The sequence below is a fragment of the Dendrobates tinctorius genome, unplaced genomic scaffold (assembly GCF_039654945.1).
Source record: "Dendrobates tinctorius isolate UK_male_01 unplaced genomic scaffold, ASM3965494v1 ptg000135l, whole genome shotgun sequence".
Classification (NCBI taxonomy): domain Eukaryota; kingdom Metazoa; phylum Chordata; class Amphibia; order Anura; family Dendrobatidae; genus Dendrobates; species Dendrobates tinctorius.
This window is the reverse complement of record NW_027361803.1, coordinates 11,134,129-11,153,274: the sequence shown is the minus strand read 5'-3', so window position 1 is coordinate 11,153,274 and position 19,146 is coordinate 11,134,129. Positions and strand designations below refer to the sequence as shown.

At 47.6% G+C, this 19,146-nt stretch overlaps 1 protein-coding gene across 1 annotated transcript in view; it reads left to right on the top strand.

Annotated features, from left to right (window-relative positions):
- The first annotated feature begins 313 nt into the window (after positions 1–313).
- Positions 314–19,146, top strand: part of AMACR (alpha-methylacyl-CoA racemase) — a 59,225-nt gene continuing 40,392 nt past the window's right edge. Inside the window, exons 1-2 of the mRNA XM_073543903.1 lie at positions 314–465; positions 18,884–19,132. Coding sequence (XP_073400004.1) covers positions 18,886–19,132 — 247 coding nt within the window. The 5' untranslated portion in view covers positions 314–465; positions 18,884–18,885. The remainder of the gene's footprint in view (positions 466–18,883; positions 19,133–19,146) is intronic.

The following is a 19,146-nucleotide window of genomic DNA, read 5'->3' as shown; positions in this document are numbered from 1 at the left end:
CAGGGAAGAAGACTGTATATACCGTATACTACACTGCAGGTATATACTATTGAGTACAGGGAAGAAGGCTGTATATACCGTATACTACACTGCAGGTATATACTATAGAGGACATGGAAGAAGGCTGTATATACCGTATACTACACTGCAGGTATATACTATAGAGGACAGGGAAGAAGGCTGTATATACCGTGTACTACACTAAATTTCTACATATTACCTGAGAGGAGATTATATACTATCTCTATATATATTACTCTGCTTTATAATCTGTTCTGTCTATGACTCCCCATCCTCCTGTCATCCGAGCTGCAGATAGTGATCTGTGATAATAAGTGAACTCTCCTGACATCACAGAGACTCAGAGAGCAGAAGACTGAGGGCAGAGAACACTGAGAAAACTGACAGCTTCCTGGGGGAGGAGACTGCAGCAGGAAGAAGGGAGAGAGGAGCCGAGAACAGCAGGTACAGACTGTATATAGCGCGGGGGCTGCTGTGTGTATATAGCGCGGGTGCTGCTGTGTGTATATAGCGCGGGGGCTGCTGTGTGTATATAGTGCGGGTGCTGCTGTGTGTATATAGTGCGGGTGCTGCTGTGTGTATATAGCGCGGGTGCTGCTGTGTGTATATAGCGCTGGTGCTGCTGTGTGTATATAGCGCGGGTGCTGCTGTGTGTATATAGAGCGGGTGCTGCTGTGTATATAGCGCGGGTGCTGCTGTGTGTATATAGTGCGGGTGCTGCTGTGTGTATATAGTGCGGGTGCTGCTGTGTGTATATAGTGCGGGTGCTGCTGTGTGTATATAGAGCGGGTGCTGCTGTGTGTATATAGCGCGGGTGCTGCTGTGTGTATATAGCGCGGGTGCTGCTGTGTGTATATAGCGCGGGTGCTGCTGTGTGTATATAGCGCGGGTGCTGCTGTGTGTATATAGCGCGGGTGCTGCTGTGTGTATATAGCGTGGGGGCTGCTGTGTGTATATAGCGCGGGGGCTGCTGTGTGTATATAGTGCGGGGGCTGCTGTGTGTATATAGTGCGGGGGCTGCTGTGTGTATATAGAGCGGGGGTGCTGCTGTGTGTATATAGCGCGGGGGCTGCTGTGTGTATATAGCGGGGGTGCTGCTGTGTGTATATAGAGCGGGTGCTGCTGTGTGTATATAGAGCGGGGGCTGCTGTGTGTATATAGTGCGGGGGCTGCTGTTTGTATATAGCGCGGGGGCTGCTGTGTGTATATAGCGCGGGGGCTGCTGTGTGTATATAGCGCGGGGGCTGCTGTGTGTATATAGCGCGGGTGCTGCTGTGTGTATATAGCGCGGGTGCTGCTGTGTGTATATAGCGCGGGTGCTGCTGTGTGTATATAGCGCGGGTGCTGCTGTGTGTATATAGCGCGGGTGCTGCTGTGTGTATATAGCGCGGGTGCTGCTGTGTGTATATAGCGCGGGTGCTGCTGTGTGTATATAGCGCGGGTGCTGCTGTGTGTATATAGCGCGGGTGCTGCTGTGTGTATTGTAAGGTTACACTATGTGAGTGGACGGGGATTACTCTCTTGGCAGTCTTGGAGGTAAACACTAGGACGCTTAGGGTTAAAATTAAGCCAGTTTAAAAAATTTATATCACTTCTTCAATGGTGATGTGGTTAGCTCCAAAAATGCATACATGAGGAGGTGGGAGTCTGAATTGAATGTGGCCATAGAAGACGGGCAATGGGATAGCGCCATCAAATATACCTACCAGTCTAATATTTCAATGATTCTTCACGAATCATATTTCAAGATTCTAACCAGGTGGTATTTCACCCCTATTAGATTATCGCATATAAACCAGGAGCATTCTCCCCTTTGTTGGAGGAACTGTGGTCAACAAGGAAACCTTTTTCACCTGTTCTGGGGCTGCCCGAAGATTAAAGATCTTTGGAACAGAGTGTCACTGCATATCAATTCCTTTTTCCAAAATCACTCCCCAAAGAGCTTTGCTGTCTCTAGACTTGGAACTTGTTGACCCGTCAGTTAAATTTGTTATCATACATATCTTTCTAGTAGTAAAGAATACAATTGCTTACTGGTGGAAAAAATCTGACCCACCATTATTTTGTGAAATTTTGGACAGACTTCATCAGCATAGTTCCATAGAAAAGAGATTTGCAACCGTTAATGATGGATTAATCAGATATTCCAACAAATGGAAGGTTTGGAACACTAAATTCTGTAACAATTATACTTGGTGCGGTTTGAATTCGCTAACTTGGCTTCATATATATGTGCATTGTATGGGTTTTGATACATTACTTATGTATATTCATGCACTTGTATGGCATTGTTAAGAAGACTTGAGTTCTCTACTTTTTATTCCCTTAATCCTCTTTCCCACCCTTTTCCCTTTCCCTTCTTTCCCTCCCCTTTTCCCAACCCTTTTTATTTACTAAAATCCAATAAAAATGTTTGAAAACTAAAAAAAAAAAAAAAAAAAAAAATTAAGCCAGTTTATTAGTTAGACAATTCCAGCAGCCAGTACACTGTTAAACCTTCAGCTTTAACACATGGATGCAGATACAGTCTCTCACTGACCCCGGTCAGTATAACATGGACACCGGTCCGTTACCTGCTGGTTTCGGCCACACAGGCTCTCGGGTACCTCTTATCCACAGAGGCACCCTATAGCCACTTCTCACACAGTCTTTCATTGACCCCGGTCAGTATAACACACGGTTGTCAAGACCGTTACCTGTTGGATCACCCACACAGGCTCGCGGATCCCTCTTGTACTCAGAGGCATCCGATAGATATCAGTTCACACACAGTCATTTTCTCTGACTCTAGTCAGTATCATGGTTTTCAAGACCGTTACCTGTTGGCCATGCAGGTTCCCGGATCCCTCTTACCACAAGGCATCCTGTACACATTTCTCTCTGACCCCAGTCAGTATCACACGGTTTTCAAGACTGTCAGCTCCTTTTGGCTCGGAGTCGCTGGCATGGCTTCCCCAGGCTCTGCAACGTCCGAGCCTGAAACATGGGAGCTCTGTCCACACTGACAGACTCCAACACACTTTCTCCCATGTGCAACACACCTGTCTTAGATAGGTAACTGGGAGTGGTTACAAGCTATCACATGGCTAATCACATGATCGTGACCTCATCACAGGTCCTACAGATTCACAAGCACACACTTATCTTCAGACAAAACAGGGTACAGTGAGCCCCCTCACCACAGTGTGTGGTACATGCGTAGCCAGACCCTCCCGACTCTCAAAGCTACCCGTAGCCCCGACCCAAATGTCAACAACAGCTACTTAAGAAAACACTCCGGGCTACATCACATGGAGCTGCCATTCCTGTGACACATACCGTCCACTCAACCACCAGTCACACCACAGTATATAGTACAGGTATGTGTGTACGTGTGTATATAGTGCAGATGCTGCTGTGTGTATATAGTGCAGATGCTGCTGTGTGTGTATAGCGCGGGTGCTGCTGTGTGTATATAGTGCAGATGCTGCTGTGTGTATATAGTGCAGATGCTGCTGTGTGTATATAGTGCAGATGCTGCTGTGTGTATATAGTGCAGATGCTGCTGTGTGTATATAGCGCGGGTGCTGCTGTGTGTATATAGCGCGGGGGCTGCTGTGTGTATATAGCGCGGGGGCTGCTGTGTGTATATAGTGCGGGTGCTGCTGTGTGTATATAGAGCGGGTGCTGCTGTGTATATAGTGCGGGTGCTGCTGTGTATATAGTGCGGGTGCTGCTGTGTGTATATAGTGCGGGTGCTGCTGTGTATATAGTGCGGGTGCTGCTGTGTGTATATAGTGCGGGTGCTGCTGTGTGTATATAGTGCGGGTGCTGCTGTGTGTATATAGTGTGGGTGCTGCTGTGTGTATATAGTGCGGGTGCTGCTGTGTGTATATAGTGCGGGTGCTGCTGTGTGTATATAGTGCGGGTGCTGCTGTGTGTATATAGAGCGGGTGCTGCTGTGTGTATATAGAGCGGGTGCTGCTGTGTGTATATAGAGCGGGTGCTGCTGTGTGTATATAGCGCGGGTGCTGCTGTGTGTATATAGCGCGGGTGCTGCTGTGTGTATATAGTGCTGGTGCTGCTGTGTGTATATAGTGCGGGTGCTGCTGTGTATATAGTGCGGGTGCTGCTGTGTGTATATAGTGCTGGTGCTGCTGTGTGTATATAGTGCTGGTGCTGCTGTGTGTATATAGCGCGGGTGCTGCTGTGTGTATATAGTGCGGGTGCTGCTGTGTGTATATAGCGCGGGTGCTGCTGTGTGTATATAGAGCGGGTGCTGCTGTGTGTATATAGAGCGGGTGCTGCTGTGTGTATATAGCGCGGGTGCTGCTGTGTGTATATAGCGCGGGTGCTGCTGTGTGTATATAGAGCGGGTGCTGCTGTGTGTATATAGCGCGGGTGCTGCTGTGTGTATATAGCGCGGGTGCTGCTGTGTGTATATAGCGCGGGTGCTGCTGTGTGTATATAGCGCGGGTGCTGCTGTGTGTATATAGCGCGGGTGCTGCTGTGTGTATATAGCGCGGGTGCTGCTGTGTGTATATAGCGCGGGTGCTGCTGTGTGTATATAGTGCTGGTGCTGCTGTGTGTATATAGAGCGGGTGCTGCTGTGTGTATATAGCGCGGGTGCTGCTGTGTGTATATAGCGCGGGTGCTGCTGTGTGTATATAGCGCGGGTGCTGCTGTGTGTATATAGAGCGGGTGCTGCTGTGTGTATATAGCGCTGGTGCTGCTGTGTGTATATAGCGCGGGTGCTGCTGTGTGTATATAGTGCGGGTGCTGCTGTGTGTATATAGCGCGGGTGCTGCTGTGTGTATATAGCGCGGGTGCTGCTGTGTGTATATAGCGCGGGTGCTGCTGTGTGTATATAGCGCGGGTGCTGCTGTGTGTGTATAGCGCGGGTGCTGCTGTGTGTATATAGAGCGGGTGCTGCTGTGTGTATATAGCGCGGGTGCTGCTGTGTGTATATAGCGCGGGGGCTGCTGTGTGTATATAGAGCGGGTGCTGCTGTGTGTATATAGCGCGGGTGCTGCTGTGTGTATATAGCGCGGGTGCTGCTGTGTGTATATAGCGCGGGTGCTGCTGTGTGTATATAGCGCGGGTGCTGCTGTGTGTATATAGCGCGGGTGCTGCTGTGTGTATATAGTGCGGGTGCTGCTGTGTGTATTGTAAGGTTACACTATGTGAGTGGACGGGGATTACTCTCTTGGCAGTCTTGGAGGTAAACACTAGGACGCTTAGGGTTAAAATTAAGCCAGTTTAAAAAATTTATATCACTTCTTCAATGGTGATGTGGTTAGCTCCAAAAATGCATACATGAGGAGGTGGGAGTCTGAATTGAATGTGGCCATAGAAGACGGGCAATGGGATAGCGCCATCAAATATACCTACCAGTCTAATATTTCAATGACTCTTCACGAATCATATTTCAAGATTCTAACCAGGTGGTATTTCACCCCTATTAGATTATCGCATATAAACCAGGAGCATTCTCCCCTTTGTTGGAGGAACTGTGGTCAACAAGGAAACCTTTTTCACCTGTTCTGGGGCTGCCCGAAGATTAAAGATCTTTGGAACAGAGTGTCACTGCATATCAATTCCTTTTTCCAAAATCACTCCCCAAAGAGCTTTGCTGTCTCTAGACTTGGAACTTGTTGACCCGTCAGTTAAATTTGTTATCATACATATCTTTCTAGTAGTAAAGAATACAATTGCTTACTGGTGGAAAAAATCTGACCCACCATTATTTTGTGAAATTTTGGACAGACTTCATCAGCATAGTTCCATAGAAAAGAGATTTGCAACCGTTAATGATGGATTAATCAGATATTCCAACAAATGGAAGGTTTGGAACACTAAATTCTGTAACAATTATACTTGGTGCGGTTTGAATTCGCTAACTTGGCTTCATATATATGTGCATTGTATGGGTTTTGATACATTACTTATGTATATTCATGCACTTGTATGGCATTGTTAAGAAGACTTGAGTTCTCTACTTTTTATTCCCTTAATCCTCTTTCCCACCCTTTTCCCTTTCCCTTCTTTCCCTCCCCTTTTCCCAACCCTTTTTATTTACTAAAATCCAATAAAAATGTTTGAAAACTAAAAAAAAAAAAAAAAAAAAAATTAAGCCAGTTTATTAGTTAGACAATTCCAGCAGCCAGTACACTGTTAAACCTTCAGCTTTAACACATGGATGCAGATACAGTCTCTCACTGACCCCGGTCAGTATAACATGGACACCGGTCCGTTACCTGCTGGTTTCGGCCACACAGGCTCCCGGGTACCTCTTATCCACAGAGGCACCCTATAGCCACTTCTCACACAGTCTTTCATTGACCCCGGTCAGTATAACACACGGTTGTCAAGACCGTTACCTGTTGGATCACCCACACAGGCTCGCGGATCCCTCTTGTACTCAGAGGCATCCGATAGATATCAGTTCACACACAGTCATTTTCTCTGACTCTAGTCAGTATCATGGTTTTCAAGACCGTTACCTGTTGGCCATGCAGGTTCCCGGATCCCTCTTACCACAAGGCATCCTGTACACATTTCTCTCTGACCCCAGTCAGTATCACACGGTTTTCAAGACTGTCAGCTCCTTTTGGCTCGGAGTCGCTGGCATGGCTTCCCCAGGCTCTGCAACGTCCGAGCCTGAAACATGGGAGCTCTGTCCACACTGACAGACTCCAACACACTTTCTCCCATGTGCAACACACCTGTCTTAGATAGGTAACTGGGAGTGGTTACAAGCTATCACATGGCTAATCACATGATCGTGACCTCATCACAGGTCCTACAGATTCACAAGCACACACTTATCTTCAGACAAAACAGGGTACAGTGAGCCCCCTCACCACAGTGTGTGGTACATGCGTAGCCAGACCCTCCCGACTCTCAAAGCTACCCGTAGCCCCGACCCAAATGTCAACAACAGCTACTTAAGAAAACACTCCGGGCTACATCACATGGAGCTGCCATTCCTGTGACACATACCGTCCACTCAACCACCAGTCACACCACAGTATATAGTACAGGTATGTGTGTACGTGTGTATATAGTGCAGATGCTGCTGTGTGTATATAGTGCAGATGCTGCTGTGTGTATATAGTGCGGGTGCTGCTGTGTGTGTATAGCGCGGGTGCTGCTGTGTGTATATAGTGCGGGTGCTGCTGTGTGTATATAGTGCAGATGCTGCTGTGTGTGTATAGCGCGGGTGCTGCTGTGTGTATATAGTGCAGATGCTGCTGTGTGTATATAGTGCAGATGCTGCTGTGTGTATATAGTGCAGATGCTGCTGTGTGTATAGCGCGGGTGCTGCTGTGTGTGTATAGCGCGGGTGCTGCTGTGTGTATATAGAGCGGGTGCTACTGTGTGTATAGAGCGGGTGCTGCTGTGTGTATATAGAGCGGGTGCTACTGTGTGTATATAGAGCGGGTGCTGCTGTGTGTGTATAGCGCGGGTGCTGCTGTGTGTATATAGTGCGGGTGCTGCTGTGTGTATATAGAGCGGGTGCTGCTGTGTGTTTATAGCGCGGGTGCTGCTGTGTGTATATAGCGCGGGTGCTGCTGTGTGTATATAGAGCGGGTGCTGCTGTGTGTATATAGAGCGGGTGCTGCTGTGTGTATATAGCGCGGGTGCTGCTGTGTGTATATAGCGCGGGTGCTGCTGTGTGTATATAGCGCGGGTGCTGCTGTGTGTATATAGAGCGGGTGCTGCTGTGTGTATATAGAGCGGGTGCTGCTGTGTGTATATAGCGCGGGTGCTGCTGTGTGTATATAGCGCGGGTGCTGCTGTGTGTATGTAGCGCGGGTGCTGCTGTGTGTATATAGCGCGGGGGCTGCTGTGTGTATGTAGAGCGGGTGCTGCTGTGTGTATATAGAGCGGGTGCTGCTGTGTGTATATAGAGCGGGTGCTGCTGTGTGTTTATAGCGCGGGTGCTGCTGTGTGTATATAGCGCGGGTGCTGCTGTGTGTATATAGCGCGGGTGCTGCTGTGTGTATATAGCGCGGGTGCTGCTGTGTGTTTATAGCGCGGGTGCTGCTGTGTGTATATAGCGCGGGTGCTGCTGTGTGTATATAGAGCGGGTGCTGCTGTGTGTATATAGTGCTGGTGCTGCTGTGTATATAGTGCGGGTGCTGCTGTGTGTATATAGCGCGGGTGCTGCTGTGTATATATAGTGTGGGTGCTGCTGTGTGTATATAGTGTGGGTGCTGCTGTGTGTATATAGAGCGGGTGCTGCTGTGTGTATATAGCGCGGGTGCTGCTGTTTGTGTATATAGTGCTGGTGCTGCTGTGTGTATATAGCGTGGGTGCTGCTGTGTGTATATAGCGTGGGTGCTGCTGTGTGTATATAGCGCGGGTGCTGCTGTGTGTATATAGCGCGGGTGCTGCTGTGTGTATATAGCGCGGGTGCTGCTGTGTGTATGTAGAGCGGGTGCTGCTGTGTGTATGTAGTGCGGGTGCTGCTGTGTGTATATAGTGCGGGTGCTGCTGTGTGTGTATATAGCGCGGGTGCTGCTGTGTGTATATAGTGTGGGTGCTGCTGTGTGTATATAGTGTGGGTGCTGCTGTGTGTATATAGTGCGGGTGCTGCTGTGTGTATATAGTGTGGGTGCTTCTGTGTGTATATAGTGCGGGTGCTGCTGTGTGTATATAGCGCGGGTGCTGCTGTGTGTATATAGAGCGGGTGCTGCTGTGTGTATATAGCGCGGGTGCTGCTGTGTGTATATAGCGCGGGTGCTGCTGTGTGTATATAGCGCGGGTGCGGCTGTGTGTATATAGCGCGGGTGCGGCTGTGTGTATATAGTGCGGGTGCTGCTGTGTGTATATAGCGCGGGTGCTGCTGTGTGTATATAGTGCGGATGCTGTGGTGTGTATATAGGGCGGGTGCGGCAGTGTGTATATAGCGCGGGTGCGGCTGTGTGTATATAGAGCGGGTGCTGCTGTGTATATAGCGCGGGTGCTGCTGTGTGTATGTAGAGCGGGTGCTGCTGTGTGTATATAGAGCGGGTGCTGCTGTGTGTATATAGCGCGGGTGCTGCTGTGTGTATATAGAGCGGGTGCTGCTGTGTGTATATAGCGCGGGTGCTGCTGTTTGTGTATATAGTGCTGGTGCTGCTGTGTGTATATAGTGTGGGTGCTGCTGTGTGTATATAACGTGGGTGCTGCTGTGTGTATATAGCGCGGGTGCTGCTGTGTGTATATAGCGCGGGTGCTGCTGTGTGTATATAGAGCGGGTGCTGCTGTGTATATAGCGCGGGTGCTGCTGTGTGTATGTAGAGCGGGTGCTGCTGTGTGTATATAGTGCGGGTGCTGCTGTTTGTGTATATAGCGCGGGTGCTGCTGTTTGTGTATATAGTGCGGGTGCTGCTGTGTGTGTATATAGCGCGGGTGCTGCTGTGTGTATATAGTGTGGGTGCTGCTGTGTGTATATAGTGTGGGTGCTGCTGTGTGTATATAGTGCGGGTGCTGCTGTGTGTATATAGTGTGGGTGCTGCTGTGTGTATATAGTGCGGGTGCTGCTGTGTGTATATAGCGCGGGTGCTGCTGTGTGTATATAGAGCGGGTGCTGCTGTGTGTATATAGCGCGGGTGCTGCTGTGTGTATATAGCGCGGGTGCTGCTGTGTGTATATAGCGCGGGTGCTGCTGTGTGTATATAGCGCGGGTGCTGCTGTGTGTATATAGAGCGGGTGCTGCTGTGTATATAGCGCGGGTGCTGCTGTGTGTATGTAGAGCGGGTGCTGCTGTGTGTATATAGTGCGGGTGCTGCTGTTTGTGTATATAGCGCGGGTGCTGCTGTTTGTGTATATAGTGCGGGTGCTGCTGTGTGTGTATATAGCGCGGGTGCTGCTGTGTGTATATAGTGTGGGTGCTGCTGTGTGTATATAGTGTGGGTGCTGCTGTGTGTATATAGTGCGGGTGCTGCTGTGTGTATATAGTGTGGGTGCTTCTGTGTGTATATAGTGCGGGTGCTGCTGTGTGTATATAGCGCGGGTGCTGCTGTGTGTATATAGAGCGGGTGCTGCTGTGTGTATATAGCGCGGGTGCTGCTGTGTGTATATAGCGCGGGTGCTGCTGTGTGTATATAGCGCGGGTGCTGCTGTGTGTATATAGCGCGGGTGCGGCTGTGTGTATATAGCGCGGGTGCGGCTGTGTGTATATAGTGCGGGTGCTGCTGTGTGTATATAGCGCGGGTGCTGCTGTGTGTATATAGTGCGGGTGCTGCTGTGTGTATATAGCGCGGGTGCGGCTGTGTGTATATAGCGCGGGTGCGGCTGTGTGTATATAGAGCGGGTGCTGCTGTGTATATAGCGCGGGTGCTGCTGTGTGTATGTAGAGCGGGTGCTGCTGTGTATCTAGAGCGGGTGCTGCTGTGTGTATATAGCGCGGGTGCGGCTGTGTGTATATAGTGCGGGTGCTGCTGTGTGTATATAGTGCGGGTGCTGCTGTGTGTATATAGAGCGGGTGCTGCTGTGTGTATATAGTGCGGGTGCTGCTGTGTGTATATAGTGCGGGTGCTGCTGTGTGTATATAGTGCGGGTGCTGCTGTGTGTATATAGTGCGGGTGCTGCTGTGTGTATATAGTGCGGGTGCTGCTGTGTGTATATAGCGCGGGTGCTGCTGTGTGTATATAGAGCGAGTGCTGCTGTGTGTATATAGAGCGGGTGCTGCTGTGTGTTTGTAGCGCGGGTGCTGCTGTGTGTATATAGTGCGGGTGCTGCTGTGTGTATATAGTGCGGGTGCTGCTGTGTGTATATAGTGCAGGCGCCGCCGCTGATGTCATGTCAAGTTTCGGGAACCCACAGGTGTGGCCCAGTGACGCGCACCCCCAGTATCCAGTGCGCGCTTGCGGCCACTGAAAGCACCCGCTGGGTACTGGGCTGTGACGTGCGGTGAACCTCCATCTAGCTCCTAGTCACTCAGGAGCGATGTGCGCAACTGCGTCACGCCCGGATGATGCAAGGCTTTCTGAAACTTGACGTGACATCAGCGGATGTCTGCGGTAGCTTAGACCGGGGTCACGTGATGCCCAGTGGACGGTCAGCGATAGCACCAGTCACAGGCAGAGAGGACAACAAGAGGTATTTACAAAAATTACTTTTTTCCACTGTTTAAATCGATGGGGACAACCTCTTTAAGCAAGTTTAAGCCTAAAGTTAAAGATGACACATTTCCTTTTGTATTTTAGGCAAATATATATACGTTTTCATCTTTTACATTTTAAAAATTACAAAACAGAAAGTTGTCTTATACAAAAGTTTGGGCACCCTTGGAGATTTGTGTGCTCAGATAACTTTGACCAAGGTTTCTGACCTTAATTAGTCTGTTAGGGTTATGGCCTGTATACCATCATCATTAGGAAAGACCAGGTGATGCAAATTTCCCTGCTTTATAAAATCCCGGCCTCCTCTAACCTTGTCCCAAAAAGTAGCAGCCATGGGTTCTTCTAAGCAGCTGCCTAGCACTCTGAAAATGAAAATGGTGGAGGCCCACAAAGCAGGAGAAGGATATAAGAAGATAGCAAAGAGGTTTCGAGTTGCTTTTTCTTTAATTGAAATATAATTATGAAATGACAGTTACCAAGAACAGCGGAGGTCAAGATAAGGTCTGGAAGACCAAGCAAAATTTCAGTGAGAGCTGCTGGTAGGATTGCTCGAGAGGCAAATCGGAACCCCCGCTTGACTTCAAAAAGACCTTCAGAAAGATTTAGCAGACTCTGGAGTTGTGGTACATTGTTGTACTGTTCAGAGACACCTGCACAAATATGGCCTTTATGGAATAGTCGTCAGAAGAAAACCTCTCCTGCGTCCACACCATAAAATTCAGTGTTAGAAGTATGCAAAAGAACATCTAAACAATCCTGATGCATTTTGGGCACAAGTCCTGTGGACCGAGGAGGTTAAAATAGAACTATGGCCACAATCATCAAAGCTGTGTGGAGAAAAAAAATGGCACAGAATTTGAGGAAATTCAACTATTAAGGATGGGGGTGGATCAAACAGGCTGTGGGGTTGTGTTGCTGTCAATGGCACAGGGAACTGTCATGGTCCAGTCCGGAGTTTATTTTCTGCTGTCTTCACTCCGGACTGGTCATGCGGGAGTTAATCTCCTCAGCCTCGTTCTGGAGCTAGCTGGGCTATTTCAGTCTCTCACAGCCTGCTGACCAGTGTTGGTGATAGCTCAAGCTTCCAGTTTAGAGCCTCTGACCCTTGTACCTTGGTGTTCCTCCTGCCTTTGACTGATATTCACGTGTATGACCCGGACTGATTTTTGACCCTGTCTCTTGGTATTCGTCTCTGCTGTTACGTTCCCTCTCTGGCATCTGACTCCCCGGCTTGTACCCCAAACACGTATTTCGTCTCACGTTTTGGACCCCGTGCTCATGTTCTGGCTTTCTGACTCTCGGCTTGGTATTTTGACTACATTTCACTACAGGAACATTTCACGGGTAGAAGGAAGAATGAATTCAATGAAATTTGAACAAATTCTTGATGCAATCATAACACCATCTGTAAAAAATCTGAAAGTGAAAAGAGGAAGAAGATGGCTTCTACAAACGGAGAATGACCCTAAACACACATCAGATTCCACCATAGACAACCTCAAAAGGCGCAAGCTGAAGGTTCTACAATGGCCCTCACAGTCCCCTGATCTGAACATCATTGAAAATCTGTGGCTAGACCTCAAAATAGCAGAGGAAGCAAGACGACCCAGGAATCTCACAGGACTGGAGGAATTCTCCAAGGAAGAAAGGATCAAAATACCTCAAACAAGAATGGAAAGACTCTTGTCTGGCTACAAAAACCGTTTTCAAACTGTGATACTTACAAAAGGGGGTGCTACTAGGGACTGACCATGCATGGTGTTCTAACTTTTGCATCGGCCTATTATGCTTTTTGTAATTTTTAAAATGTAAAAGATGAAAATATATTTTTTTCCTAAAATACAGAGGAAATCTGTCATCTGTAACTTTTAGGCCTTTTAGAGATCAATTACCGTACTGTATATACTCGAGTATAAGCCGAGATTTTCAGCCCATTTTTTAAGGCTGAAAGTGCCCCTCTCGGCTTATACTCGAATCATATACCAGGGGGTCGGCGGGGAGCGGGAGCGCGGGTGTCAGATCATACTCACCCCCTCCTGGCACGTCTCTGCAGCCTCTGCTTCTCCCATGGTCTCGCCGCAGCTCTTCCTGTGTTCAGCAGTCACGTGGTACCGCTCATTAAAGTCATGAATAAGCGCATTTTCATGACCTTAATGAGCGGTATCACGTGACCGCTGAACACTGGAGGAGCTGCGGCCGTCGGAGACCATGGGAGAAGCAGGGGCTGCATAGACGCATCAGGAGGGGGTGAGTATGACGGGGAGGACCGGGGGAGCCATGCTATATTCACCTGTCCCCGTTCCACTGCTGTGCGATGCTCTGTCCTCCGCGTCCTCTGGCTGTGACGTTCAGGTCAAAGGGCGCGATGACGTAGTTAATGCGCGCCCTCTGCCTGAACAGTCACTGACAGAGGACCCGGAAGACAGAGCGGGCGGAGCGATGGAACGAGGACAGGTGAATATCGCAGGTCCCGGGGCCCTGAGCAAGCGGCGACACCAGCACCTGTCCCCCATAGCGCGCCGGTGTCCCCGCCTGCTCAGGACTCCGGCACCTGGCCCCCCAGCGACGAGAGATGAGTATGTAATTTTTTTTTCTTCGCAGCAGCAGCATATGGGGCCTATTATTCTATGGAGCATCTTATGGGGCCATTATTAACCTTTATGCAGCATTATATGGGGAGTATTTTGTATGGAGCATCTTATGGGGCCATCTTGAACTGTATGGAGCATTATATGGGGCTCCTGATTCAATATGGATATTCAAAAACATTTAACCTACCAATGTCTCAATTAATTTTACTCACTTTTACGTCTTGCACTGAGGAGAGGCTTCCGTCGGGCCACTCTGCCATAAAGGCCCGACTGGTGGAGGGCTGCAGTGATAGTTGACTTTGTGGAACTTTCTCCCATCTCCCTACTACATCTGTGGAGCTCAACCGCAGTGATCTTGGGGTTCTTCTTTACCTCTCTCACCAAGGCTCTTCTCCCACGATTGCTCAGTTTGGCTGGACGGCCAGGTCTAGGAAGACTTCTGGTGTTCCCAAACTTCTTCCATTTAAGGATTACGGAGGCCACTGTGCTCTTAGAAACCTTGAGTACTGCAGAAATTCTTTTGTAACCTTGGCCAGATCAGTGCCTTGCCCCACAATTCTGTCTCTGAGCTCCTTGGCCAGTTCCTTTGACCTCATGATTCTCATTTGGTCTGACATGCACTGTGAGCTGTGAGGTCTTATATAGACAGGTGTGCGCCTTTACAAATCAAGTCCTATCAGTTTAATTAAACACAGCTGGACTCCAATGAAGGAGTAGAACCATCTCAAGGAGGATCACAAGGAAACGGACAGCACGTGACTTACATATGAGTGCCTGAGCAAAGGGTCTGAATACTTATGACCATGTGAGATTTCTGTTTTTTCTTTTTTAATAAATTTGCTAAAATGTCTGCATTTCTGTTTTTTTCAGTCAAGATGGGTGCAGAGTTTACATTAATGAGAAAAAAATGAACTTTATTGAATTTACCAAATGGCTGCAATGAAACAAAGAGTGAAAAATTGAAAGGGGGTCTGAATACTTTCTGTATCCACTGTAGGTGACAGCAGATATAGCCGGATGGGAGTAGTAGTCCCATCAGATCTAAGTACAATCACTGTGGGCTGTTCATCGCATGGCACAGACACCCGCACACATCCTCCGCCTACACGCTTCCTCCTTCTGACATCATTTCCTTTGACATTTCTGCAGCGTTTTTGGCAGCAAATCCGCAATCCTTTTTACACCGGCATTTTTGCTGCCGATTTGGCTGACCCAATTGAAGTCAATGAGTCAAAAACTCTGCAGAAACGCAAAAAGAATTGACATGCTGCGGAAAATAAAATGCTGCAAATTCGAATGGAAAATTTACTGATCGTGTGCGCGACGCTTCAGGATTGTCATTGGATTAATAATAATAATAATAAATTTTATTTTTATAGCGCCGACATATTCCGCAGCACTTTACATTTCAGAGGGGATTTGTACAGACAATAGACATTACAGCATAACAATAATCACATACAGTAGATTATAACAAATACCAAGAGGAGTGAGGGCCCTGCTCGCAAGCTTACAGTCTATGAGGAAAGAGGTAGACACGAAAGGTGGGTGGTAACAGTTGCCCTGATTGTATGGACCAGCCATAATGTTAGGTGTGTGACAGTACGGACACAGAGGGCTAATGGATGCATAAAGCATGTGGGAACATGATGCTGGGAACCTGGTTATGGTAAAACTTTTGGCTCTGCCACACAGGGATAGGTTAGGTTAATGTGTTGAGGCGATAGGCCAGTCTGAATAAATGCGTTTTCAGGACACGCTTAAAATTGTGGGGATTGGGGACTAATCGTATTGACCTGGGAAATGCATTCCAAAGAATTGGCGTGGCACGTGTAAAGTCTTGGAGACGGGAGTGGGAGGTTCTGACTATTGAGGATACTAACCTCAGGTCATCAGCAGAACGGAGGGCGCGGGTAGGGTGGTATACTGAAACAAGGGAGGAGATGTAGGGTGGTGCTGAGCCATGGAGGGCTTTGTGGGTGAGGGTAATAAGTTTATACTGAATTCTGGAGTGGATGGGTAGCCAGTGTAATGACTGGCACAAGGTAGAGGCATCGGTGTAACGATTGGTGAGGAATATGATCCTGGCTGCAGCATTCAAGACAGATTGGAGAGGGGAGAGTTTTGTAAGAGGGAGACCGATTAGAAGAGAGTTACAATAGTCGAGACGAGAATGAATAAGAGAAACAGTAAGAGTTTTTGCAGAGTCAAAAGTAAGAAAAGGTCGAATTCTAGAAAGGTTTTTGAGGTGCAGATGACAAGAGCGAGCCAGTGATCGAATGTGGGGGGCAAAGGAAAGCTCGGAATCAAGTATGACCCCAAGACAGCGGGCATGTTGCTGGGGAGTAATAGTGGAACCACAGACGGAAATGGCAATGTCGGGTGTAGGTACATTAGTAGCGGGAGGAAACACAAGGAGTTCAGTCTTTGACAGGTTCAGTTTCAGATATAGTGAGGACATGATATTAGACACAGCGTTTAGACAATCGCTGGTGTTTTCTAGAAAGGCTGGCGTGATGTCAGGAGACGAAGCGTATAATTGGGTGTCATCAGCATAGAGATGGTACTGGAAACCAAATCTACTGATTGTTTGACCAATAGGGGCAGTGTACAAGGAGAAGAGGAGGGGGCCTAGAACCGATCCTTGAGGAACCCCAACAGTAAGGGGAAGGTGAGAGGAGGAGGAAGCGGCAAAAGAAACAGTAAAGGAGCGGTCGGAGAGATAGGAGGAGAACCAGGAGAGAACGGTGTCCTTGAGGCCAATGGAACGGAGCATAGTGAGGAGGAGCTGATGATCCACAGTGTCGAATGCTGCAGAGAGATCCAAGAGAATTAGCATGGAGTAATGACCATTTGATTTAGCTGTTAGCAGATCATTAGAGACTTTAGTGAGGGCAGTTTCAGTGGAGTGTAAAGAGCAGAAACCGGATTGGAGAGGGTCGAGAACAGAGTTTTCTGAGAGATAGCGGATAAGACGGGAGTGGACCAGGCGTTCCAGGAGTTTAGAGATGAAGGGAAGATTAGAGACAGGTCTATAGTTAGCGGCACAGTTTTGGTCGAGGGATGATTACCTTGCTTTAGTATTCCATTGCGTTTTTGGAGCATTTAAGCAAGTAAAAAAAAACGCAGCGAAAACGCATCAAAAATGCATAGTGTGCACATAGCCTTAGAAAGAAAAGTGTTGGAATTCTGTAAATCCCAGGATCATCAGAGAAGTCACACAAGGTTGCCACCTCTTAATTATACACAGTTTCATATAAGTAAATATTCTCTGTAAGCAATACAGAGCCGTCACATCAGAGCAAGATTTTTTACAAGTAAGTTCACACGTACTTTTCTTTTATGCATTTTGGCCAGATAAGTGCTGTGGAAATTACACGCTTTTTGGTGCGTTTTCTTTGCCTAGACTTTGCTGGTACTGTAAAAAGAAGCTGAACGTTTGCAGACGAAAACGCAGCAAAAACGCAATGTGTGAACAGAGCCTTGCAAGGTGTGGGCAAAGATTGCATGGTATCCACAAGGTAGGTCATCATTTTGCTGCTCACTGGGATTGTAAAAGCGGAGTCCGGAATCCCCCTTTGAAAGGAGCAGCCGTTGAGCGTGTCTATGGGAATGGTGGACATAGTGGAGTATTTCTCTCCTTTGTCTTTGCCAGTCCTTAAGATTAAAGGGGTTTTTCCCCACAAGCAAAAGTTAATTTTATTCAATAGATCTTGGAATAATAATAATTTGCACAATTGGATGTGATTAAAGAAAAAGTTCTTGTGCCGAGATAATCTTATAAATGTGCCCCTGCTGTGTACCGTGTAATGGTCGTGTCTGACCATACAGAGATGGTCTGATCAAACCACATCTCCAGGGCTGGGGGGGATACAAAAGAGTATACAGATAGCACAGCACGAGATCACAAATAATGAGGGAAAAACATTGTTTAAAATAGGCAGGGAAATGCTTTACCTCAGAAAAAGAATCATTTGCGATCCCGTGCTGTAATGTCTGTATGCTGTGTTTTGCATCCTCCCCTGCCCAGGAGCTGTGGTATGATCTGACCATGTCCCTGTATGGTCAGACACGACCATTAAACAGTACACAGCAGGGTCACATTTATAAGATTATCTCAGCACAGGAACATTTTATTTAAACACATCAAATTGTGGAAGTTATTATTATTCCAAGATCTGTTTATTAAAGTGAACTTTTATTTGCGGGAAAAAACCCTTTAATGGGAGATTTGAGCCCCCTCTATTCTCATGGTGGTCCCAATTCTTGGACTCCCAGTAATAATCACGCTAACACCCGTCCTATCTTGGTGATAAATATGCAACATTCTAGTTTAGAACTTATCAATCATTGACAGAATGTCCTCGAGTCCTGAGATCCTGAGCAAAGTTCTTAATTTATTGCTCTGCCGGAGAAAAGAAAACTATTGGCAATGCCTGTCCGTATGCTCTGTTGGTGTATAAGGACATCATACAAGGGGAGGTTCTACACTCAGGACCCTCCTTTCTAAGCCATTTATTTGAATAGACTCCATGCAATATCATGTAGAAAGCTGTCACATTAGCACACATGGTTAATAGTCATCTCCGCACAGGAGTAGTAGACATAAAACAGGCATTTTCTAAGAGTTGCTGTACAACAGACTGCCTTTTTGTGCTGCACAGACTTGTTTTAGATCCCCCAAGTCAGGTAACAGGAGGATACAGTGCCATAAATATGCAGCTTCTAGATCTAAGGAAGCAAAAATGGGAACTGGGCTGCAACATGCAAAATGTTTGCTACAGAATAATCTCCGCAGACACATTTTAGTTTTTATTACTTGGAAAGGAAGCAACGTTGCAAGCATTTTTAATCAAGAAACTTGCCCTCCGTTTTTTGTATACAGCTCCTGGGCCTACCTTTACAATGGGTAGACTAACAAGAAGTAGGGGGCAGTTGAAAGGAAGAGTGACTGCGGGATCAGACTGCACTGGGTTTGTAGTCTGTTACCGTGTTACACACATAATTGTGCATAGGAACTGTATACTCAAAACAGTAGAAGATTTTGGATGTGGATTATTCATTCCTTCAGTGGTTATTTTGTGAGAAGCTCCATAATAGGGGATTACCCAGTGGTGGATTTGATGTGTTACCATAAAGGACGCTCAGTGCTAATTGTGTTGTCCTTTACGTTGGCAGCAATGGCCTTGGCTGGGGTCCGAGTGCTGGAACTGGCCGGACTGGCCCCTGTTCCATTCTGTGGAATGATACTCGCTGACTTCGGGGCCAAAGTCATCCGGGTGGATAAAGCCAACACTACGTTTTCAAGTGACACTATGGCACGGGGTAAAAGATCGATAGCTTTAAATCTGAAGACCCCCCAAGGGATCGGCATCCTGAAGACGTTATGTAAGCAGTCCGACGTCCTCATTGAGCCTTTCCGGCACGGTAAGTTATGGCGA